The sequence below is a fragment of the Dysidea avara genome, chromosome 15, assembly GCF_963678975.1.
Source record: "Dysidea avara chromosome 15, odDysAvar1.4, whole genome shotgun sequence".
Lineage (NCBI taxonomy): Eukaryota > Metazoa > Porifera > Demospongiae > Dictyoceratida > Dysideidae > Dysidea > Dysidea avara.
The window spans coordinates 8,287,174-8,312,526 of NC_089286.1; the positions used below are offsets into that span (position 1 = coordinate 8,287,174).

At 39.0% G+C, this 25,353-nt stretch overlaps 2 protein-coding genes across 4 annotated transcripts; both read left to right on the forward strand.

Annotated features, from left to right (window-relative positions):
- The first annotated feature begins 4,649 nt into the window (after nucleotides 1–4,649).
- Nucleotides 4,650–9,459, forward strand: LOC136245792 (uncharacterized). Its single transcript, XM_066037269.1, has one exon. The coding sequence runs from the start codon at nucleotides 5,713–5,715 to the stop codon at nucleotides 8,767–8,769; it is 3,057 nt and encodes a 1,018-aa protein (XP_065893341.1). The 5' UTR covers nucleotides 4,650–5,712; the 3' UTR covers nucleotides 8,770–9,459.
- A 1,195-nt stretch (nucleotides 9,460–10,654) lies between these two features.
- Nucleotides 10,655–25,319, forward strand: LOC136245468 (uncharacterized). 3 transcript variants are annotated; one of them, XM_066037007.1, is made up of 6 exons: nucleotides 10,655–11,349; nucleotides 16,508–16,661; nucleotides 16,723–16,955; nucleotides 17,114–17,191; nucleotides 17,243–17,290; nucleotides 21,730–25,319. In XM_066037007.1, the coding sequence occupies exons 3-6, from the start codon at nucleotides 16,790–16,792 to the stop codon at nucleotides 22,236–22,238; spliced, it is 801 nt and encodes a 266-aa protein (XP_065893079.1). In that variant the 5' UTR covers nucleotides 10,655–11,349; nucleotides 16,508–16,661; nucleotides 16,723–16,789; the 3' UTR covers nucleotides 22,239–25,319. The 3 variants fall into 3 exon arrangements, with proteins under 3 accessions (XP_065893079.1, XP_065893080.1, XP_065893078.1); XM_066037008.1 differs by lacking the exon at nucleotides 10,655–11,349 and adding an exon at nucleotides 11,380–11,776; XM_066037006.1 differs by lacking the exon at nucleotides 10,655–11,349 and adding an exon at nucleotides 15,372–15,694.
- Nucleotides 25,320–25,353: the final 34 nt, after the last annotated feature.

A 25,353-nucleotide genomic window follows, 5' to 3' on the forward strand; every position in this document is an offset into this window, starting at 1 on the left:
AGTTTTTGCAAGTGTGCAAAAAAAGGAAGAAAAATAAACCAAGAAACTAAGCCAATTTTTGAAGTCGCATATCTCGGGAACGCTTGAAGCGATTTCGCTCAAATTTGGTATTTGGGGTACTGAAGTTGGAGGGAGTGTCCACAGCAAAAATCGTCTTGTTTCATCAAGGCAGCACAGAGCTACGGAGGTGCAAAAATTGCGTTTGCGTTTTCGTTCTTCCTGTCAATATACTCACGGGTGTTGCGCGCCGGCTTCTTAAAATTGGGCCGCACGACACACTCCCGTGTGTCTTGATTATTGTATAATGTACATACCTCAATCACGAGTATAATGTACATGATTAGTTAACAAACTAAATGTTAATAAACTTAATAAATTACATGTAACTATAATAGTAAAGATTTAAAAGTATCGACATTATCAGTTTCCCCAAGGTGATCAGGTAGGTGATTCCATAATCTAATTGCTCTGGGAAAGAATGATTGCATGTAGGAATCAATTCTTGAGGTAAATTTAGGTATTTCCTGCTGCTACTACGGGTGGTACTTGGGACTTTATGAAGGATATGATCATAAGGGATATCTACATACTGATTAATGATTTTGAGAAACATAACTAAGATTGAATCATCTCTTCACTTTTCTAATGATTTCCAATCAAGTTCATTTAACATTGCTGTAACACTAGAATGTCATTCCTGATATATGTGTGGACCAAGATAGGTTACCTGAAATTGTTAGACCAAGGTACTTAGCTGATTGTACTCTCTGTATTTTGTTCAGATCAACTTGTAGTGATACACGAGAGGGGAAGACTTGTTAGTAACTATGAGATGTTTACATTTAGTTAAGTTAAAAGGCATTTGCCAAATTGTGAACCAGTGAGCTAGCTTGTTCAGATCATTTTGTAGGGCTTGATGATCACTAGGATCCTTGATGCTCTATTGCGCTTGCTGCAAAATATCTTGCACTATCACCCATGGACACCTGTAACAATGTTGACACTAGCCTGGTTACTTCACTACCCACACAGAACACACATCCAACATAAAAAACATACAGTGGAACCCCTCTTAACAGACACCCCTGAATGGCGGACAGCCTCTTTATAATGAAGTCCCAAATGCAACTTCCAATACCTGTGTGTATTAACCCCCCCTCAATAGCGGACACCTCTCTATTCCGTAAACCAGACACTGCACAATTCCCAGATATGGCAAGCACTACAGTGCAACACCTCACTAATCATGGACACAAGTAACAAAGGTTCATTGCCAGTTACAACAACAATTAATCAAACCACATCATTTAATGCAGAAAGCACTGTCTCCATATTGCCAAGAGTTCATAATATAAAAATAGATTTTGAACTCTTGGTATTGCCTATTCTACAAAGTATAAAACAAAGCGCTGAAGTTATGAGAAGCTATATGAATGCATATACAAGTACTGCTGTTAATGTTCTTACCCAGGTCTTCTGAAAAATGTAGCTGGTACATGCACTTTAAGAATAAACTGCACTACAGGATAAACTACATAATCTGTATAGTCAACCATCTTGATAACTAATCAACTATGGAGTAATCTGGACAAGTCTTCATGTATCGTGTAAATTGTTGTGGTGCTAAATTGTCTGGATAGTGTAGTAGAGGCCACACACTAAAGTAACCCATGCTCAATAACATCACTTCTGTTGCTATTATACTGATCATATCTGGTTCACATGGTACCATAACCCATCTTGCTCCACCACTTGGTCTAGTCTCGTGCATTAAAACTGATTATTTTAAATTTTAGAAACCCCTTAAGGCTTTCGCGTTTAATGGAACACTTTTCTTTATTAACATAGGGGCCAAAGGGATAATTAAATTAATTAATTAACCCTTTGGCCCCTATGTAAACGCGAAAGTTAATATATTGGCTTTTGTTACACGCTTGCGTTCAAATGCATATATCTCGTAAACGAAATATCCTATGAATATACAGTTTGGACCATGCTACTCTGTGGTTCATGGGTAATACCCTAAGCTTTATCCGAACATTGTAGCACGATCGAGCGTGAAGTAAGGCCAATATGCGTTTGAAAGAATTTTCGGCTGTTTTAAGATATGATACTACCTGTCATAAAGGAGAGGCAGGATAAAGAAGATTAGTAAAAGTTATATGATGTTGTAGATCTATCCTTCGTAAGTAGTTTAACACAAACCATGAAGGAATAGGTTGTTCCTACATGGAGTAACAGGAGCCCAAATTTATATGTCAAAATGCGTATTTTTCATAAAATAACTTTCATTTTTAAGAACCAAAGCCAAAATATTGGCTTTAGGGGCCAAAGGGTAAATAAGGACACCTCCATATAAAGGACATAATTCATTTCCCCAATGGTGTCCGTCTTGTAGGGGTTTCACTGTATGTCAAATTAACTAATGCCAGATGGCACTGATGAATCAGCAACACAATGTGAGAAAACATTCCGCTGCTGAAAAAAACTGCAGGAAAAAGAGGGCTCTAACTGGTCTGGGCTCCCTCTAAAGTCCCTGCTGTCAGCCTGGTGGGGAAGATGACATTGTGAACATGTGTACTAGAGCGAGCATAACATGTGCGACGTTATCCGCAATAAATAATATATGAAATTTTCTCAGTCAATAGTGTGCCCAGAAAAATCACACCAGAGGGAATGCAGCAAGACTAGACTTTGTACACATGGACAATCACCTGTTTATTGCAGCCTATTGCAGATCACTGATCAAATATGCTACTTCAGAGTTCCACTAGTTATGAAAATTCCATCAATTGCAACATATGCATTAAATACTGTATTTACTCGATTTGCGCCCCAGGGGTACTATTATTTTTTTCCCAAAAATACGGATAAAGCCTTTCGAATAGTGCCGCACTGCGGTATTATTCGAGGGTATGCTGCTATTATTTTAAACCTACGTTATTCTACATTATAATTTTATAAAACAATCACAACACATTGCTACTTACTTCTATACAAGACCTTTCTTTCACTCAAGTCCTTGTAGCACAACCATGTCATTCCTTGTACTACGTGGTCAATTTACTAACTAATATCAGGAATTTCAAATATGGGACAGCCTTTTAAGTTTTGCTTGGACAATTCCTTCCTTACATTGAGATGGAGATTAGCACTAAAGGTATGAGAGCACTAGTAAGGAGTAATTACGAAAGTATAGTGTGGTACTATTCGAGGGTGTGCTGCAATTGAAATTTTCAGAAACAAACAAAGATCTTCAAATAGTACCACAGTGCGGTACTATTCTAGGGTGCAGCACAAATCGAGTAAATACAGTATTTAGTATATAGGATAGTGAAAACTCTTGAAGCACCAGATCTCCCTTTGATAACCTAGCTATATCATTATTCCACATACTCTACTGTGAGGAATTCTCAGAATTGAGCAGAATAACATCCAGCATTGTCACTAGGAGCTATACTAGTTAGTAATCTTCTGCCAATAATCAGGACAATTATTCACTCCATCTATCAGTTGTTCCACCACATTACACATTAGATTATAATATTACTAGAGATATTTTCCTGACTTTCCATGACTGTATGGATTATTCTGGTAAATATTTTTGCAGGACTTCCACACTGTGTACCAATAAACCCATAGTCTTTAGTCAAATTTATACTAGTCACATTAGTAACAACAACAGTTAATACTGTTACTAAATACCAACTAATAGTAAGCAAAAAGTTGTGTGTTATATTCTACTAGAATATATGTGACCGGGTTTGTGAAAAGGGGTCTTCCACACACATCCAATTTACGAACTTTGGCAAATCAACATCAATGAATAAAATTTGAGATTTGTATCTTTCTTGAACACAAATTAAAGGTATGGTATTTCAAGTTCATAGAACGGATGTGTGTGGAAAACCCTTTTTCGCAAATCTGGTCACATATTAGTCAGCATACAGCCACTACAAGAACAAAAAATGAACAAAGTTAAACAAAAACTTGAGTTCTGGGAAGTTACAGGACATGGATTGGATATGAACAAAGGCCTAGACCCTAAACTTTTATTTTTGAATTATTATGTATGTACATCCATAATTATTTATACAACCAAGTACTAAGAATAATACGAAATAATACGAAATGCGATTAAAATTACATCATAAATAATAATAATGAAACGAAATAAATAATTAATGTTTGGCAAAACTATAAAGCCCTACAAATTTGCACTAACCGGGGTTCAACTCGCCGGTGAACAAAGGCAGAAATGCATAATAATTACGCCTGTCCGTGCTGATGACTTGAACGAACATGTAATTCTATATAATGCCAAGCACCACACCCGTGATTAGCGACTACGAGCAACTGTCCCAAGGGGGTGGCACTCCAATAGTAGCTGTACTCCGAGCTGCGACCGTGGTCAAGGTGCTGGTCAAGAATCAACCTGAATAAAATGGCTCAGTCAAGAGTCATGCTGCTGTAGTACGGCGGTCAACGGTCAAGCAAAATCACACAACAAAAACCCACAATCGATATAAAAGAAGTGAAATATACGACAATTTTCGGGAAAAAGCGAAAACAGCGATAAGCGCTCTCTCAAAGTGCTCTCTCAAAGTGCTCTCTCTCCCGACCATCCCATTGACGTTATTTGTGGTTCCTTACCGGCCAAACTGCTCCCTGATAAGCTTAAGGATGGTTTCAGTCGTTGTATTTCGTTTACTGCCGGGAATGGGTCGTTTATGATCCCTTGTGAGTTTGAGCGTCGCGCTGGTCGCTCTTCATCCAAGAACTGGAAGAGAACAATTCGTTACGCAGGGAAACCCATTGGTGACTTTCTTCAGTGTGTTGTGAATCAGAATGGCAAAAAGGAAGTTAGTTTTGTCACCTCCAGCCCGCCATTGTTACGCTCGACAGTCGCTGACACAGCAAGTCTTACTTTGTCGGTATCTACGTGTTCTTCAGCTGGTCGTGGCCCAATTGTCACTTCAGCAATTCCTGATAAAGTCGTGTCCACTTCAACAAGTTCTGTTAAAGTTGTGTCCTCTCCAGCAAGTCCTGATAAATGTGTTCCTATTCCAGCAAGTCTTAAAAGTGTGTCTTTTCCAGCAAGTTCTGATAACCCTGTTACTTTTCCAGCAAGTCTTAAAGCTGTGTCCTCTTCAGCAAGTCCTGTTAATGTTATCACTATTCCAGTAAGTCCTGTTAAAGTTGTGTCCTCTCCAACAAATCCTGATAAAGTTGTTCCTTCCCCAGCAAGTCCTGATGAAGTCTTGTCCTCTTCAGCAAGCCCTGATAAAGTTGTTATTCCAGTAAATGTTGTGTCCTCTATGGCAAGTCCTGATAAAGGTGTTACTATTCCAGCAAGTCCTGATAAAGCAGTGTCCTCTCCAGCAAGTCCTGATAAAGTTGTTCTTTCTCCAGCAAGTTCTGATGTAGTTTTGTCCTCTTCAGCAAGCCCTGATAAAGTTGTTACTATTCCAGCAAGTCCTGATAAAGTTATGCCCTCTCCAGCAAGTTCAGACAGTCGTGATTTGTCTCACACTATGATGCAGTCATCTTTGCAGTCATCTTTGCAGTCCTCACCAATGATGGGGGAAATCCCAGCCAGTGCTTCCTCGGCTGATCACTTTTCTTCACTTCTATCTTGTCCTATTTGTAATAAATCCTGTTCCTCCTGTTCTCTTTTATGGCAACACATCAACTCGGTTCACATATCTAGGTATGTTTTTTCCATCTGCGACTTTCTTTGCTTGCTGTAACCGTCTTATTTGCACTGTTCCCTCCTGCCGTTGGGCTACTCATGAACGTTTTCGTAAGACAGGCTGCAGACGTTTACTTAAGCCTGGTCAGCGCTGTAATGCTCCATTAGTTTCTGCTTCTGATCTTCCTTTCTTAATTTGTGATCAGTCTGAAAGTCAGTCTCCCACTTCTCCTTCACCACTTTCCTTAGCTTTCTCCACCAGTATTCCTTCTGATCCTTTAGAGTTAGCCCTTCTGTCAGCTTCTGCATGTTCTTTTGTTGGCCCTCTTCATCTTGAGTCTGAGGCTCTTTCTGTAGTGATGAATTATGTTATGACCTGTCCTGTCTCAACTGTTGTTCACATTCCCCGTGGTGTTCGTTCTTTGCTAGCTAGAGTCTTGTCTACCGAGTTTCGAAATGCAATTTCTTCAGTCTGGGGCTTTATGCGTCTTTTTCTGTTTGCTAAACTGGCACTACGTATGCCTCCACTTCGTCAGCACCGCCGTCGTTTTATTTTAGCTTCTGTTTTGCTAGACCGCCTTCATCTTTGGTCTCAGCCCGATGGTTTGTATAATCTTTGGAAAGCTCTACAAGATGATTTACATGTCTCTCGCTCCAGTCACTGTATTCAGTCTTCAAAACACAATATTTCTCCAGCTTTGTTCTGGGCTCGGGAAGGTAGGTACAGTAATGCTGTACAGTCTCTTACTTCTACTGGTGTGGCTGATAAGAATGATGATTTGGCATTTCAAGAGTTGCTTCAGCGACATCCTGTCTCTGATCCACCTTCTTGTTCGGCCCCCAAGACTGCTTCTTTAGTTGTAGATGAATCTGCTGTATTAATATGTTTGAAGGGTTTTCCTCGTGGTACCAGTCCTGGTGCCTCTGGTTTACGGGCACAACACCTTCTTGATGCAGTCAGTGGCCACACTGCACCTTCTGCTGAACTTTGCCTTACCACCCTCACTCATCTGATGAACTTTTTGCTTTCTGGAAAAGCTTCCCCATTGCTTGCCCCTTGGTTGTGTGGTGCCCCTTTAACAGCTCTTCTGAAAAAGAACGGGGGTGTCCGCCCTATTGCAGTTGGTGAAATTCTTTGTCGCCTTGCCAGTCGTCTGTGCTGTCAGTTTGCTCGTCCCTTTCTCTCTGACTTTTTCCTACCTTATGGTCAAGTGGGTGTTGGTATCCCAGGTGGTCTTGAGGCAGCTATCCATGCTGTCCGTCATTCTCTTTCCCAATTTGGCAATGATGAATCTCTAGCTCTACTCAAAGTAGACATGAAGAATGCATTTAATGAATGTAATCGCTCAGCTTTTCTTGATGGTGTGTGTAAAGAGTTTCCAGAGATTTCCCCCTGGGTGTATTGGTGCTACAGTCAACCTGCTGAGCTGAGGTTTGGCCACAGGCGTATTCTTGCTTCCACAGGTGTCCAACAGGGAGATCCTCTTGGTCCCTTACTTTTTTCTTTGGTGTTGGTGCAATTTCTTCGTTCCATCTCTTTTAGTGAAACATATCTTCTTAACCTGTGGTATTTAGATGATGGCACATTTATAGGTACTAGATCTTGTCTTCGCACATTACTTTCACATTTTACTGAGTTGGGTCCCAGTTTTGGTCTTTACATCAATCTATCCAAGTGTGAACTATACTGGCCTTCTGGTGACAGTTCTTTTCCTAACTTTCATCCTGCCATCAAGCGTATCAACCCCAAGAACAGTGGTTTGGAGCTTCTTGGATCTCCTATTTGGGGACCTCCACAGTTTTTCGATGCCTTTTTATCTGTTCAATTTGATACAATAGTTGCAATTCAGGATAAATTGGTTGACCTCGAGGACCCTCAAGTAGAATTGCATCTGCTTAGGAGCTGTCTTAGCGTTTGCAAGGTCACTTACCTTTTACATTGTGTGCCATCTTCCTCTTTGGGTTCCTTTCCCTCACATTTTGACCTTAGGTTGAGAGAATGCCTTAGTAGAATCTTGTGTTGTGGAATTTCTGATAGTAGTTGGACACAAGCCACCTTGCCATTTAGGTTAGGAGGCTTGGGCCTACGTGAATCTGAGCGTTCTGCTGCTCCTGCATTTGTGGGGTCCTGTAATTCTTCCCGTATTTTAGTGTCGCGTTTAGTGGAAACTTTTGATGTTTTTATGCCATTTCCCGGGGAGGATTGTTCCCTCGCTTTCTTCGAAGGTATGTCTGTTTCTGTGTTGCAAAACTCCTCTCAAACTGACCTTCAAGCCATTTTAGATGATTCACTTTTTAAACAGCTTGTAAGCAGTTCCACCATTCGTGATCAAGTACGTCTGCGTGCTTTATCACATTCTTCTGGCACCAGCAGTGGTTGGCTTAAAGCACTTCCACAGCCTGCTTTGGGTCTAGCTATTTCTCCTCACGATTTTACTATAGCTTTACGTTTGTGGCTTGGCATTCCTTTGTTCCCTTCTTTACCACTCTGTACTTGTCTATCTGTCATTGACCAGTTTGGTGATCATCTGCTGGGGTGCTCTCATGGTCCCTTGAGGATCCAGTGTCATAATGCTTTAGTGTCTGTTGTACACCATGCCTTGCTCCAAGATCACCCTGGTGTTCTTAGGGAGCAAGGCATTCCATCTGACCGATCTCGTCCTGGCGACATATACCACCCTGACTTTCATCTTGGTCGACCTGCCTATTATGATCTCTCTGTCAGGAGTACCACTCAGTCTGCTGTCATATCTTCTGCTTCTTCTCAGGCTGGGGTGGCCGCTGCTGTTGGTGAGATAGCTAAGGACAACCAATACCAGGACATTGTAAATGATAATGGAGGAGATTTTATCCCTCTTGTATGTGAGACCTTTGGTGTTTGGTCACCATATGCCCTATCAATTTTAGGATCCATAGCTGACAGAACAACTGTTAGAAACGGTTTACCTAGAAAGTTTGCTAGGCGCCAACTTCTCCAGCAACTGTCTGTGACTTTGTGGAGGTACAATGCAAAAATGATACTCCGCCAGTATTCACTTACTGCTGAGGACGAATTTCCTGACTTTGACATTGGTTAAGTTAAGTACGTATAGGTAGTAATAAGTATATAGTTAGGTAATAAGTAGTAGTATGTTGTAGTTTTCAGTATGTACGTGCTTTTAATATTACATTATATGAGCCTTATCCAAAACAGCGATATAAATAGCTAGTTTGAGTATAGTGGCGTATGCAACTAGTAGCTATTATGGCAGATTCTGCTAACAATGAAGTGCTCGAGAAGGCCGTAATGGCCGATTTCGTGAAAGTGGCTGTAGCTCGCGATCGAGACGAGGGCCATGAAGTAACCAAGATATGGCGATTCAGAAAGAGCTGTCTTACAGAGTACACGCTTGCAGAAGTCGAAGATGACATAGTGGGATATTTTCCAGAAATAAGTTCCAAGAAGTTGGGAATATCGTTAAAGTACCGTACGGAGGGAAACTTTGGAGGGGGGGAAATTTGGCGAATCAAGCAAAATATCACTGTTGGCGAAATAAAATTTGGCGAATTGTTAGCAAAGCGCACGCCGTATTGAATTAATTTGATCACTGAAGCGAGAACTGGAGTGCCACGCCTCTCAGCGATTCGGCGCCTGGAGTCAGCTACCAAATAAAAGGTAATACTATATAAACAGTAGATCTACACCCTCTGGAATAGTGAATATCGTACTTAACATGGTAGGACTCGCTATACTTGTCATGCCCGTTTCAAGTTGAAGTTTGAGGATACCACGTGTACAGTAACTAGCTACCTAGTGAGCAGGGCCGCCCAGAGAAATTAAGGGGCCCAGGGCAAAGAGTTAAAGTGGGGCCCTTGACCCAAGTTGTAAGGTGAAGACCAAAAAAACAAAAAAAAAAGGTCACAACCTGCTGGCAATGACAATAACTACCCATCACCAACCATATCTCCTTATCTATAAGCTTGCTACACTGCTCCTCTGAAGAATACTGTGACTGCTCTATTAGAGTATTTAGATCTGACTGCTCTATTAGATCATATCGATCTTTTAAACAGGTATTCAGGGGGGCCCTTTCAGGCTGGGGCCCGGGGCAAAATGCCCCAGTCCCCCCCTGTGGGCGGCCCTGCTAGTGAGGTAATCGAGGCAGGCTTGGCTCTAGCTAAGGCTGCAGCACATGTTGCTGTCAGACCTTCAGTGCTGGTCACTGTAAAGTGTTAATAATAAATACTTTAGGTTTAAGGAAGAAAGTCCATCCCTCCTGGAGGAAGACTGAGTGTGGCCCCGACTAGACATTGGGTGACCTGCAGTTCGAATCCTGGGGTTGGAGGGATTTTTTTCCTTACTTTGGCCCCTTTTCTGTTACACCTTTTCTGTTGCACCTTTTCAGTCAGTCAGTAAGTTAAGTCATTAGGTCTAAGTCCCTGAAATTAGGTTAGGTAATCCTAAGGCTGCAGCACATGTTGCTGTCAGACCTTCAGTGCTGGTCACTGTAAAGTGTTAATAATAAAATAATAAAAAAAATAATAGCGTCCAAGCCTGCCTCGATTACCTCACTAGCAGGGCCGCCCACAGGGGGGGGGGGGGGGGGGGGGTTGGGGCATTTTGCCCCGGGCCCCAGCCTGAAAGGGGCCCCCTGAATACCTGCCTAAAAGATCGATATGATCTAATAGAGCAGTCAGATCTAAATACTCTAATAGAGCAGTCACAGTATTTTTCAGAGGAGCAGTGTAGCAAGCTTATAGATAAGGAGATATGGTTGGTGATGGGTAGTTATTGTCATTGCCAGCAGGTTGTGACCTTTTTTTTTGTTTTTTTGGTCTTCACCTTACAACTTGGGTCAAGGGCCCCACTTTAACTCTTTGCCCTGGGCCCCTTAATTTCTCTGGGCGGCCTTGCTCACTAGGTAGCTAGTTACTGTACACGTGGTATCCTCAAACTTCAACTCGAAACGGGCATGACAAGTATAGCGAGTCCTACCATGTTAAGTACGATATTACTGCCACCTTTAAATCTAGATCTATCTATAGCAACACTAAAGAGACAGTTAAACAACATCTTCTGGGCCATATTCACTTCAAACTTTGATGACAATAATTACTGTACTTATCATGTTGTATGTCCTTGTCATAGGTGTAGTTCCACCCCAATTACCCCTTTGTTAATTAATTAGTTTACTTGTAATTTTTAGTTGCTCCCTTGTAATCTTAACTTATAATTGGGTGCTGATAGCTCTTATCAGCACACCAGCTGCTGTATTTTATAGTCTAGTTTAGTTTTATACCAACCCCCCAGTTTGTATCCATGTCTTTCAGCAGCAAAATCACAATAATAATAATAATAATATTCACTATTCCAGAGGGTGTAGATCTACTGTTTATATAGTATTACCTTTTATTTGGTAGCGTAATGTCTGGCCCACTATCCCTTGATTGAGTAGAAAATTAATTAGTTCGAGGCTCGGTTTGCTATTTTCTTCGCCACCAAAATATTTGGATGGGGAAAATTTGGCGAATTCATGGTCAGTCGCCAAATTCGCCAAATTTTAATGGCGCCAAAGTTTCCCTCTATACGGATATGACTCATTAGTAAAGAAGAAGTTATTTATTGAGAGCGATGGAGATTTGCGAGTAAGTTTAGTTCCTGGCACAGATCACTGCATGTATGTATAATTATGTACAGTTCCATACTGATTTATTTTATAACCATCTCCCCAAAATACCAACAGACAACTCCGAATGAAAAAGGACATGGAAAACGTGATGGAGGCTCTGTCTGCAACTGATATTGACATTGAACCTAGTGATATAAAAGATTTGTATCGTCTCGGTAAGTATGACCAAAAGAGTGAGCGTCCCAGACCCCTTCTGGTGAAGTTCCTTCGTTCAAACACAGCAATTGACATCCTAAGTTCTAAGTCTAAGCTTGAAGCTCCAATCTACATAAAACCTGATCTAACTCCCCAGGAGCGTCAAAAGGAACACTTATTATTGAAGGAAAGGAGATCCCTAATTGACAATGGTACCGAACGGAGATACATCAAAATAAGAAATGATTCCTTATACCTCAACAACAAGCTTCATTGCAAAGTGAGTACAGATGGTAACAAATTAGAGTATGTAACTGTATCAGCACAGCCACTTAATAATACCTCTGCCACAAGCATGGAGTCATCCTGACTCCCTGTTTCCACTATAACTAACTCAAATCCTGACTCAAATTCACAGGTATTTAATAACTCTACTAATAACCCAAACTCAAATAATGTATTAAGTGATTTGAAACTGTCTATTGTAAATTTCTGTAGTGTTACTAACAAACGAACCCAACTTGAAGTTTTTCTGGTTACCTATGCAATTGACATCATTATAGGGACAGAATCACATTTGAATGAATCTATTCTAAACTCTGAGGTTTTCCAAAATAATTATCAAACATACAGAAAAGACAGAAACACTTCTGGTGGTGGTGTGTTTATTTCCATAAAGAGCTCTATACCATGTACACAAATTAATGACAATTCAACTATTGAAATAGTGTGGGCTCACGTTCATCTTGACAAGAACAATGACTTTATCGTTGGCTCCTTTTACTGTCCTCCTCACTCAAGTGATACAATACTTGACAACTTGCAGTCTTCCATAGACACGATTAAGCAAAAGTATCCCCACACCCAAATCATTCTTGGAGGTGACTTTAACTGTCCAGGTATTGACTGGGAAAACAGTACACTAATAAATTCCTATGTATCATGTCACTTTCGTGGAAAACTTATTGACTTATCACACAACTACCAACTGTCTCAGTTAGTCACCTTCCCTACAAGAGCTCAAAATGTTTTAGACTTATGCTTTACTACTAATCCTAATTCTGTGATATCATGTGAACCACTTCCAGGCTTGAGTGACCACGACGCTGTTTTAGAGTCCATCAAGATTCCTAAACGTGTAATCAAACAACATCCCAGAACTGTTTACCTTTACAAGCTAGCTGACTGGGAAAAAATAAGAGAGGAATTATCAGACTTGTCACATGATTACTTTGAAATAAATCAAGCATCACCCCAAAGCTTAGATGAAAATTGGTCCTTCTTCTTACAAAATTTACAAGAAATAATAAACACTCATACTCCTACCAAGAAATTAAGTACAAGAATTCACCTTCCCTGGCTGTCTTCTGCTTTAAAACGACTCATACGTAAAAAGCAAAGAGTTTATAGAAGAGCAAAGCGTTATTGTCGAGATAGTGACTGGAATGAATATAAATCATTACAAAAAGAGATAGATCATAAACTAAAGTACCAACACAAATCCTACCTGACAAACCTAACTTCATCACCAGACAGTAACAAAAAGTCTTTATGGCACTACATCAAGTCACGAAAACAAGAAAACAATGGTATTAGTACAGTCTGTCTTTACATCCGAAGATAATAGTAACATTCCTGACAAAGGTCCATCCTTATTTCCATCTTTACCTACATTTGAGATTACCGAACAAGGAGTCTACAACTTGTTAAGTACCTGTGACACATCCAAATCCCCAGGACCTGACTCCTTGCATCCGTATGTACTGAAGGCCACAGCTGCCGAATTATCTCCCATTCTAACTCATATTTTCAAACAATCACTAGAATCTGGTGAAGTCCCATTACAATGGAAGCATGCCTATGTCACCCCAATATTTAAAAAAGGTTCCAAAACTCACCCAGGCAACTACCGTCCTATCTCACTCACCTCAGTAGTTTGTAAAACAATGGAGCATATCATCGTGAGTCAAATTATGAAGCATTTGGAGGACCACAATATTCTTTCAGACAACCAGTTTGGATTTAGATCAAAACATTCCTGTGAGACTCAACTACTCATTACTGTTAATGACATTGCAAAAGATATTGACAGGAACCTGCAAGTTGATGCTGCTATATTAGACTTTTCTAAAGCGTTCGACAGAGTAGCTCATTCTAGACTTCTCTACAAATTAAATTACTATGGTATAAGAGGAACTGTCTTACAGTGGCTAGAGTCCTTCCTTCATGGTCGTACCCAACAGGTTGTAGTAGAAGGCTCTAGATCTTCTACATGTCAAGTTACATCTGGTGTTCCACAAGGTTCCGTACTTGGTCCTGTGTTGTTCCTAATTTACATTAACGATATTGTAACAAACATCAAGAGAGAAATTAGATTATTTGCTGACGACATTCTACTCTTTAAAACTATAGCTACGCCCAACGATCACAGAATACTGCAAAATGACTTAGATTCCTTAACACAATGGGCTAGCAACTGGCTGATGGAATTTAACATTCCCAAATGCAATATTTTACAATTTACAACCCACCACAGTAAAAGCACTTTTACATATAAAATGTCTAATATTCCATTGAATATTGTATCAGAGCACACCTATCTTGGTATCCGCCTCCATCATACACTATCATGGGAACCTCATGTTAACTATATTTGTGGAAAGGCAAACCGTCTTCTTGGATTTCTGAAAAGGAATTTATATAATGCCCCAATACAAATCAAAGAACACTTATACAAACAATTATTGTTACCTTCTATTGAATACTGCTCAGCCATCTGGGATCCTTATCACCAAACAACAGTTAGCAAATTAGAAATGATCCAACACCGAGCTGCAAGATTTGTTCTTAATAAACCATGGCACAGATCCAATCAACAACACAGTATTACAGATATGCTTAATTACCTTCAATGGCCAAGTTTAAAAAGTAGGAGAAGGAATGCTAGACTTATATTATTATTCAAGATTGTAAGAAACTTACTGGTGCTACCAAACCATTGTTTACCCCAGCCAACCCCTGTATCATATACTCGTGCCAATAATCCCCTCAAATTTGCACAGCTGCAATCCAGAATTGATTTATATAAGTATTCTTTTCTGCCGAGAACAATTATTGATTGGAATAACTTGAAAATTGACAACATTAACACAATTAACCTTGACACTTTTAAGAACATTATAGATAAGCTAAACAATTTGTGATTTGTAATGCACATTAGCGTGTTGCCCCTGGTGGGCTTTGCTAATTAATAATAATAAAAAAATAATAAATAAATCTAGCTAAACTGCTCTCTCGGTAGCTAGCTACTGGAATTTCTTGCTCCGCTGTAGCCTTATAGCTAGCTCTTGATATAAAAAGCTAAGAAGATTACTTAGTCGGTATTATGAAGAATACAGTACAATTCGAAGGCTTGATTCTGCAACTGCCAGCAGTGTTCACTCATAGTAAACCATGCACTGACAGATTAGGTAGCAATATAGATACTACTATGGTCTTTGCATACTAGCTACATTTGCTATCACAAATCCTCTAATTGCAGGTGTATAGCTACCACAGTAACTAGCTGCTCGTGAGTAGTATCAGCATTCATTGCTTTGTGGAAAGTTCAGCAAATTTATGTAGTGTCAGCAGAGAATTTGAAGGTTGATAGATTTGTAGCTGCATGCACTCTCATAAGATCTTTAAGAAGTGGCACTGACCATGCATGCATCTGCATGAGTAACAAATCAAATAGCTATGTACATCATGATCATGATTCTTATAAATTTAGTATCTGTATTCACTATGGATAGTCAGTTAGTATCACACTCTAGTGCAAATTAACTCAGAGGCGTGGCTAAGGGGGGGCATTTGCCCCCCCCCCCCATCACTAAATGATTTTTTTTAAAACCTCGTCACAAGTTTACCAGTATTAAACTGACACGCAAATGACTGTAAATTATGTACACTACTACGCGGTATCACTAGGGGTTGCTAGTGAATGCCCACACATAACATTCAACTCGCTCGTGAATCCATCGAACGAAAATATTAGAGACATACTTCTATGTTTAGCCTAGATTACTCGCGTGATAGAACATTTTTGAATCTAAAAAGAGTGACCCGCTTCTCCGCGGCAGGAGTCACAACTCACATGTGACAAAGGAGACCCAAGCTTGAGGAGACCAGATGACGCTACGAACCTACTGCCTACGAGGTGATAAAGTGTTAGCTAAATAGATGTACCAAGTTTATTTTATCGAGTTTTTTTTCCCGGGCTGAATGTACTGCCCTTGCCTACCACCCCCAGCACCTAGGAGCAAGTGTGCTGGACAACTGAAAGGGGGACAACTAGAAGTCCCTAGGGCCAGTAATATGGCCCATTACCGGGGAAGCATTGTTGGAAGGATGGATCGTGTTCCCGGATGCACATTGTAGCAGAACGAAGCAATGAAAATTTTATCGAGTCGATCACACTGGACCTTTGTACGTACGGCAGTGCAGTCTGTTTTTACTTTGTCAGCCAGTCAGGTGGATCAGTCAAGCTTACAGGTTCTGCTAGCAAGACAGGTGGGATTTTGTGCGATACATGGCATTTGAATTTCGCCGAGTGAAGTGAGTGAATACGTCATCCTGTCAGCAGTGTGCTAGGACTGCAGCACAGGCTGTGGCTAACGTAAAGTAACTTGTATTTGCACGAAAGTATTAGCTCTACCGGACTGTGGATGAATTTGTTGGAGTACAGTTGTGGCACGTGCGATGATGCTCGACGAATATAGCTACCTCGATTGGAAGCAGTCAGTACTGAAATAGTTATGTAGCTAGTTATTTAAGCTGTAATAATACAACACCGTATGTTGGCTAGCCCACCATTGGGTCATTAGCCTTTTTTTGCAATCATGCATGATTTTGAGTGTTTCGTGGGGGCATGCCAGCCCCTCCATCACCCTCTGGCTAGCTACGCCCCTGAATTAACTGCTCTATATATATATAGTGTGTGTTTGTTCTATCACACTGTATAGTCCAATAGGAAGCTTTGATATCATTCCTTGAAGAAAAAGATCATGTACAGATGCTTTCATGTTGAAGAAAAGCTCAAGCCACTTTGTGCTGCAGATAAGCCTGTGAAAAAGACCACTAGGTCTAAGAAGAGTCGGACGATTCCAGAAGATGATATACAAGAGGTGCATACTAAAGCTATATCATACTGCAACTTGTTTGATGTTTTTACCTATATTTATATAGTACAATGAAGAACAGATTGTTATAAAGCTGAGAGAAACATTGGAAAGAGCAGAAAAATGAAACTGGAATGGATGCTGATGACCAACCACTTTTTATAGACCAACAAGAATTTGTTATCAAGTGTCGTTGGTGTAAAAAACTTTTTCATGGAAGTCGACAACTAAGACATGTTAACCAACATGTAAGAAAGAGCATCTCACATCAGAAACATTGCAGTCGATTTCACAAGCAAGGTGGAGCTCAACACAGTCTGCATGACTTTTTAAATCATTAATTTAGGCTATATAGTGCATAGCTAGCTATCATAATTACAATTTGAATTGTCATCGTAATTATATTAATGAGTATACATTATATAGCTAGTTAGCTACATCTATAAACCTTTCTTTAGAGCTTGGTAGTGGCTGCATGACTGACGATGATGCACATATGAACAAAGAAAAATGCAGCAAACTCAAAGATTCCCCTGGTGTGTAATAATAATATCTTCATTATTGCATAAACTTTCTCTCATATATAGTGGCCTTGATAGATCTAGAAGATCCTTCCAGCAGTGATCAAACTTTTGGTGCGTTATTATTTACAAACATGCAGTTGTATGTGCAGTCATTAATAGCTATATATGCTTATTTGTTGTGCCGGTGGAAACTAGTGTACTGTGTACACTTAGCTGAATCTCTTAACTGAATGTCATGGAATCATCTGATTAATTATGTACAAGAAAATGCTGCATTTGAACTTAAATAAAACATGTATTGTACCAAATTTTACCAATGTTGCTGGTATGAAAGTTCAAGGCTGCATATTAAACAATAATATATCTACTAGCTATAGCATCTATACCTACTGAAACAATTAAACTATCCCCTTTAGTCCCTCCTTAGATTAGTGAACAGTATAATGAAATTCCCTTTAGTGTTTATAATACCCTTTGTAACTCAGTAAGCCATCCTTTGCTCCCTAAACTGGTATGCTCATGACTACTCCATTGAGCTCTAAGAATGTGTGATGGCATAGAATAAAAATGGGAGCTTATGTACACCCTGGCCAATTACTGTTTTTTTAGTACATTTAAATATTTGGCTTTAAATGAAGCAGTTCACCAATTTTGAGCATCACTGTCCCAGTTTTACCCTTAAAATACCCCAATGAGCATAAGCTATTTTGCATAGAATAAAATTGGAAGCATGACCAATGCATCATATGAAAGTACAATAATAAAAGAAAATCAATTACAACTGTTGTTTCTTGTAACATAATCAACCCATCGTTCTTCAGGGATAAAATTTCGGCACATCTGAGTTAAATGCGTCAGTTTGGTAGCAGTTATTTCACGCGTTTTCTTCAGTTGGTCATATGTATCACTTTCTAAGGGGAAAACATTAATATCTGCTGTATACCCCGAGTTCAGTGTTAAAGGTGACTTCTTAGATCTCCCGCCATAACACCCTTCACGTACTAACATAGTGGCATTTCCAGTGTTTGGAGATGTAACTATCACAAAGTCATGAAGTTCACGAATACCAGGTAACTTGCTGTATTTAGCACTAATTTTTTCTCGCCAATTGTAAATCAAGTCACCTTTCACTAGTTTAGCTGTAATATGATTAGGTTGGGACATTACATTTACAAGCTCACTGGTGTTGAATACATCAGAAGAGTTAAATGCCTTTGATGTAATTGAAAACACTCGATCTACATCAAACTTTGTATGGCCAGCCACAAGAAACGAGAAGCGCAAATAATCCAAGTATTTTTGCTGTATTGTTTCCATTCCCCATCCCATAAAATAGGCATTTTTATTTGTGCTCCCTGTATTGTCTAGAAATATATGTACCCGTTTAATCCATGATGGGAAAGCAGCATTGCTCCTGATGTAGTCCATTAAAAGCGATATAGTATGATCTGTATTTTTTGGACCAATTGTTTCGTCAAAAAAATGTATAGCATCGAGTGGTCCTCTCGATGATCCACAACCCCAAAAATATCGTGTGACAGTTTTTGTAAATAATATGTACTGCCAGGCTGTGGAGACAACCCCCAGTATGGAACAAGCTTCTGCATTTGAAAATCCACGCTAAGAACTGCTGTAAAATTATGTCGAAGATTTTCCAGTGTTTCATTTTCTTCATTGCTTTTATTCTGTTTGTTTTCTAGTGTACAAATTTCTTTCCATTCCATTTGGCATCGACTTTTTACCTCATTGTAATAATCATGTGATTGTTGCGCTTGCTGTCGATGTACTTTCACTTGTTCATTTATCTGAGCCATTTCATCCTCAATAGACTTTTGTTGATCTTCGTCAGCAGAACCTGTCTGACGAATACGATTTAAAATAGTTTGCTTGGATCGTAATAACTCTTTTTGCTTGGCACAAGTATCACAGTAATCCAGTTTATGGGGATATATGGCATGTTTTGGTTTTTCCTTTTTTAGCCAGGCACTTGCTGAATAATTTGACATGGTAGACTTGTGTTGCTCCTGTTGTGCTCGGTTAAATTCACCAACCAATGATTGCTTCACTCTTTCTTCATAGTTACTCACGCCAACCTTAGGAGTTTGCTAAATTTAGGTAAGAAATAATGGGTGGATGAGGAGCTTTCAGCACTTCGTCCATTTGGTTGAGAGTTTAAATCAACGAAGTTCAGAAATTCTTGTTTTGTATCGACGTTGGCAGCATGTGAAACACTTCCTGCTGAACCATGACGTTCATGTGGGTACCGAACCATTACAGTACTTGAATTATCAAGCTGTTTCCACCATGCCATGAAAGATATGTCACAACCCTCTGGCATTACAACACATTCTGACCTAAATTTTTTGAGATAACTTCTGATTTGGTAAATGACCGAAGCGGTTCACTGAACTGCTTCTTTTTGATTTTTCTCTGTCTAGCTAACCGTTGAAAGGAAATGCCCAAACCGTGATGAACACACCGACAGCAAAACAAATAGTTACCTGTGGCATCAAATATGTTATTCCTTATCCAATCATTTTGTTTCACCAGATCTCTGTAGTGTTCTTTATCTTGCTTTTTAGCGTGGGGATTTATCAGTTTCCTTCGTTTCAGTTCACTTCCCTGCCTTTTCATCTCTCGAAATGTAGTAGCATATTTCTCCAGTACTGGAGCACAGCTTTTACAAACGTTTTTATTCCATGTACTCTGTTCAACGTGGCATGCCATAGCCTGGCTGCTTGACGTACTGGGTTCATTATCACCGAGTGCCTTTTGCAAATCGCGTGACAATCTGTATGGATTTCTACAGTTTCCTATAACATATCGGTGCTTCTTATTGGATTTTCTACCTATCCTTGTGGAAGATGAACTGTCGGGCGTTTCACTGATAGAAGTACTAAAATCATCACTACACAAAGCATCTTCATCGTCATCTTCATCACACAAATCTTCGCTAGAACTAAAACAATCGTCTTGCTCTTCTTCTTGCAACATATCTTCTTCCTCAACACTGGCACTTCGTCTTATATGCTTTTGACAGATATCGTAATCCTCATCTTTATCAGACAATCTTCGCTAGAACTAGTGCAGTCATTTTCCTGTTCTTTTTGTAGCACAACACTTTGATGTACACGCTTTCTACCTCGCTTTCTACAAACGTCCACCATTTTACTTTAGTGTTTCCAAATAATGCCAACTTTGGGCTCGAACTAGATTAGGGTGCGCTTAATAATGGTCTAAAGTTTTGTTTTATTACCATGCTTCGTTTATGAGATATAGCGTAAGTATCCATGCTTGTTTTTCGCTACTTTTAAACGCTTTTTTCTGGATAATGTATGGTGTGCGTAAGCTCCCATTTTTATTCTATGTCATCACATGTAATGTACCATTATAATTATAGCTATAGCAACTATTATTTTTAAAATGCAATTTTTGATCCCTGCAGGCTATACTGAGTGGACAATAGTGAATACCTCAACTAATTCCTTCATTGTTTTCCCATTTATAAAATTATACTAATGATCATCCCTTTGCACTGTAAGGATATAATACCCCCTGGCAATAATATTAGCAGAACAAACATGCCATTCTTGTTCCTTCTTAGGTTAATAGTGTGAAAATACCCCAAGCACCATTTCCTTAATTGTTCCCTTTTGTTGGTTTGTGAATAATAATGTAATTACACTCATGATAATCCCCTTGCACTGTATAAAGCTATGATACCCTCCCTGGAAATTAATATTAGCAGAACAAACATGCCATTATTTATTCCTTCTTAGGTTGGTGGACAATAGTATAAAATACCCCTAGCACCAATTTCTTCATTGTTCCCTTTTGTAGGTCAGCCAGTAATAAAATTACACTCATGATCACCCCTTTGTACTGTAAGGATGTAATACCCCCTGGCAATTAGTATTGGCAGAATAAACATTCCATTCTTTATTCCTTCTTAGGTTGGTGGACAAAAGCATAAAATACCCCAAGCACCATCTCCTTTATTGTGTTCCCTTTCTAATACAATTACGCTCATGATCATCCCTTTGCACTGTAAGGATATAATAATACCCCTGGCAATTAATATTAGCAGAACAAACAAGTTACATTCCTCCCTGTATGTATTCTTAGGTTAGTGGACAATAGAATAAAATACCCCAACCAACCAATTTCTTTATTGCTTGCCCTTTCTGTACAAATATTAGGTTAGTGAATAATAAATTACACTCATTGATAATCTTGAGCTGTAAGGATTTAATATGCATCCTGGCATATAAATATTATTAGTAGAACCAAAAACCCATCCCATATTCCCTCTGTGGACAATAGTTTATGTTCCTTCAGTAACAACATAATCCATTCCCGTATATTGACTGCAGAAAGCCACTCTTTGTTCGCTCCCATAGCTATAGGTTGAGTGCACGGACAGTCTGTATAGTATGAGTATTAGGCTGCCAGTGTGGGTTAGTGCTTTCCTATAAGTTTGTTTTGTTTATTTCCATGCTTAATTGTGGTTATTATTCAAACAAATTATATTGTAATATCTCTCCATTCAGTTGAGTGTGCTGGAGTATATGATTGGAAATATGAGCAATTTTATAATGATGGAAGCAGTGGATGTACCACAGTTAAGAAACTATGGGAAATACACAGAGAGGCAACTGATCCAGATGGAATAACTGCCAACTGTAGCTGTTGTGAAGAATACAGAATTTGGAAAGAAAGTTATCCAACTGATATTCAAAAATTAAAGGAAATTTCCGATAATCCTTCTTTTTACAAGGCATTCCCATCAAAAAAAGTTACAGTTGTTGAAGATGGAAGCAATGTTGTTTACACTGGAACTATCCATGCTGTTGCTTGCACTGGCAAAGCCTTTTGTGGTGGCAGCCACCCATATCAGTGTAATGCTTGTTTTCAGTTAGTGCATGGAAAATCCTCACAATTATTAAGAAAATATAACCGTTCCAAGAAATTAAAGAATCCTCGCAATGACTCGTATAGAGCAGCAAGACCAGGTGTTACCTACAAATTCTGTTCACCAGGTGACATTGAAATGCTTTAAAGTTCAAGACTGTAAAAGCAAAGATAGAGAAAGAAAAAGTCAACCGACTCAACTGCAAAATTGAAAAGGTGTTAAAAGATGGCTGGTATCAGAATTGCTCAACCGTACCCTTTCTGAAATCGCTCCATTCATTAATTGCAAACAAACAGCTGAGTGACTTTGATTTATCTTTCCTTACAAATTGGACTGGAAAGAAAGCCAATGGCCAATATTATCGAGCAGACATGCAAGCACGTGCATTAACCATATTGTATTGTAACAAACTTGGTGAAAGAAACTACAATGAACTTTCACCATTGCTGGGTTTACCATGTTTGAGACAAGTTCAGATCAAAAGAAAGTTACTAGAAGGTGAAATTTATCTGCCAGGGATTAATGAATGGGTCCTTCAAAAGTTATGTGAACGTGACAAATGACCAATACAAAATAGCATGGATGGTACCCGTATAATACGAACTATTGAATTGTATGACAATAAGTATCTTGTGGGAGAAGAATTTCCAGCTGATGTCCGAATACATCCTACATCATCACATTTACCAACGTTTCAAAATCCTAAACAAACTGCTGAGTATATATTTATGGTTCGTTCTAAAGGTCTTTATGCAGCAGAAGCTTATACAATGGATTTTGTGGATACCACAGGTAAGTTTAGTGATTTTGTAGTTGGTTCAATTCCAGAAGCAAAGAGTGGGGTCACAGGTTTACATATATTTGCTATGATGATGACAGTTGAAAATATTGCAGCTAGTTTGCTCTATCTTTAATTGGTCATTGCACTAATTCTGCTAGCAATTCCTTGAGAGCACTTATCACACTGGCCACACCTAGTACATATGTAAAAGTAAACTCAAGTTTTAAAATTTTTAGGTTTGCCTATGAGTGGTTTTGCATATTTTGCACCTGTATTGCAAAAGGGTTATCTTTCCATTGCCTACTCCTGCTGGGATCATTGTGGCCGTACAGCTATTCGTAACTTAATGAATGAAAATATTAAAGTAGTTGCAGAGGTTATTTCTGGTGCTGATGGAAGCCTTACATATTCGCTGGCTACCATTCAAGATCTCAGAGAATTGAAAAAAAAAATTCCAAATTTGGTCATCAAACAGGCAGACATTACACCACATGTACGGCAAAATTGTGATGCTACAGTAAGAGTTATATCTCAAAAGGCTATTGAAGAAGTTAAAGAATTTACCCCCCCATCTGCCAAAGCCACGCAATTATATCTACAAACAACATTTTGGATTATTGAACCCTTTCGGAACAACAAGTTTGGGTCACCACCAAAAGTTGTCCAAAGCCTTTGGGCAGGCATTATGACTTGGAGGCAGTGGAGGAAATATGTAGAAATAACTGATAGTCTTAGTCTCACAGCAAACTGGATTAGCAGAATTCATTATCTGACATTAGAATTAATGGGACATGCTGGAATTTTGCACCAGCTGCACTGTTTCTGTCCTTTCCAGATCTTCAAGCTGAGGATTACAGTTTAAGGAGAACTGGCAATAGACAAATTGAAGCCTTTCATTCTATACTACATGGTGGAGCAGCACATCTGCCTATCACTTCTGCTAATTTGACATTTAGAGATTTCTTGTGTCAAATGAATAAGGCAATGCAAATTAAAAATGCAGAAAACACTCTCAAAAAAGTTTCTGGTAATTCCATTCAAAACAGCAAAAAAAGGAAAATCACATTTGCGCCATCATCAAATGATGCCACATTGAACACCAGACACATACCAGAAGCCCAGTAAGTATGAAGATTTAGTAGCTGAGTTAATTTCTGCATGTTAAAGTGGTGATAATGACTCCAAAAAGTTGATGCAAGAGCTAGTGCCTCACTTGGCTCACAAGCTAAGGGAGAGTAAACAGTGGGAAAAGCCAAGTCATTGTCTTTTGAATTCTATTGAATCAATAAAATTAGTTGCAAGTGAAGCAGATTTTGATGATGTGTGTACTTCTGAAAATGTATTTGATACTTTAGTTTCAGCTCACCTGGACAAAACTATGAAAGACATTAGTGAAGAATTAGAATTACTAGAAGATAATGATGAAAATGGATATGTCTTGTCAGTGCTACATCATGATCAAGCTGTGCAGGAAAACACAATAGAAGCAGTTTGCAATTTAATATCAGATGTAAACATGGACACAATTGATCAGCATTCAGCTAATGCAAGCTCACTTCTCAGAGATCTTCAGCCACACAAAGAGAAACCCTCAAAGGATAGAAGAAGACGATTCCATGGTGGTGGTTTGTATGGAGATCAAGCAACACCTGCAAACCATGGTGTCTCTTCATTTGATTTTTGGGCAATACATCCAAGTAAGAATCTCCTTCGTAAATTACGGTATTCCTTAATTGGAAAAATAATGCTTTTAATGGACCAAGATATTAGTTGTAACACTGGATCATCATCCAATCCTAACTTAACAGCAATTTTTGAAATATGATAGTGCCAAAAATGTATATATTAGCGCAGGTCATACTAAAGTTAGCAAAACATTGATCACTTGTGTAAGCAAAAGTGATGAATTTGTGAACAGTAACAGTATTGTACAACTTGATCTAGAGAAAATTCCCTAGCTAAGTGATTATCTGCCATATCATGCTGATGTTGATATTGAGAAGAGGATGGAAGAATGTGTACAAGCAGATGATGAGTAAGATGAAGGAAGCAGTGATGAAATGAGTACTGATCCATACATTGTTAATGAAATACTAGAAAAGAGGTTTCACAGCATCAGGAATCAATATGAGTTCTTAGTATCATGGATTGGATATAGTGATACAACCTGGGAAATAGCCGATAATATTCCTCAAGAAAAGATCCAAGAATTTGAAAGGAAAGCTAATAATTCTATATCTCAAAGTGGAAGAATACAAGAGCCTACTATTAAACTTGATTATATTAAAACTTTTTAAGCTCAGCTTCAAGCAATTAATTACTGTACACAATTATAATGTTAGTAGATAAATACTAAATGTACAATGAATATAAGGTAGCTTAATTACATGTCATTTGTGTAATGTTGTTATTTGAAGAACATTAAGTTGTCTTGATCAATTATAGAATGGTGCATCCTTTGGTTGGTACATCTGAAAGACA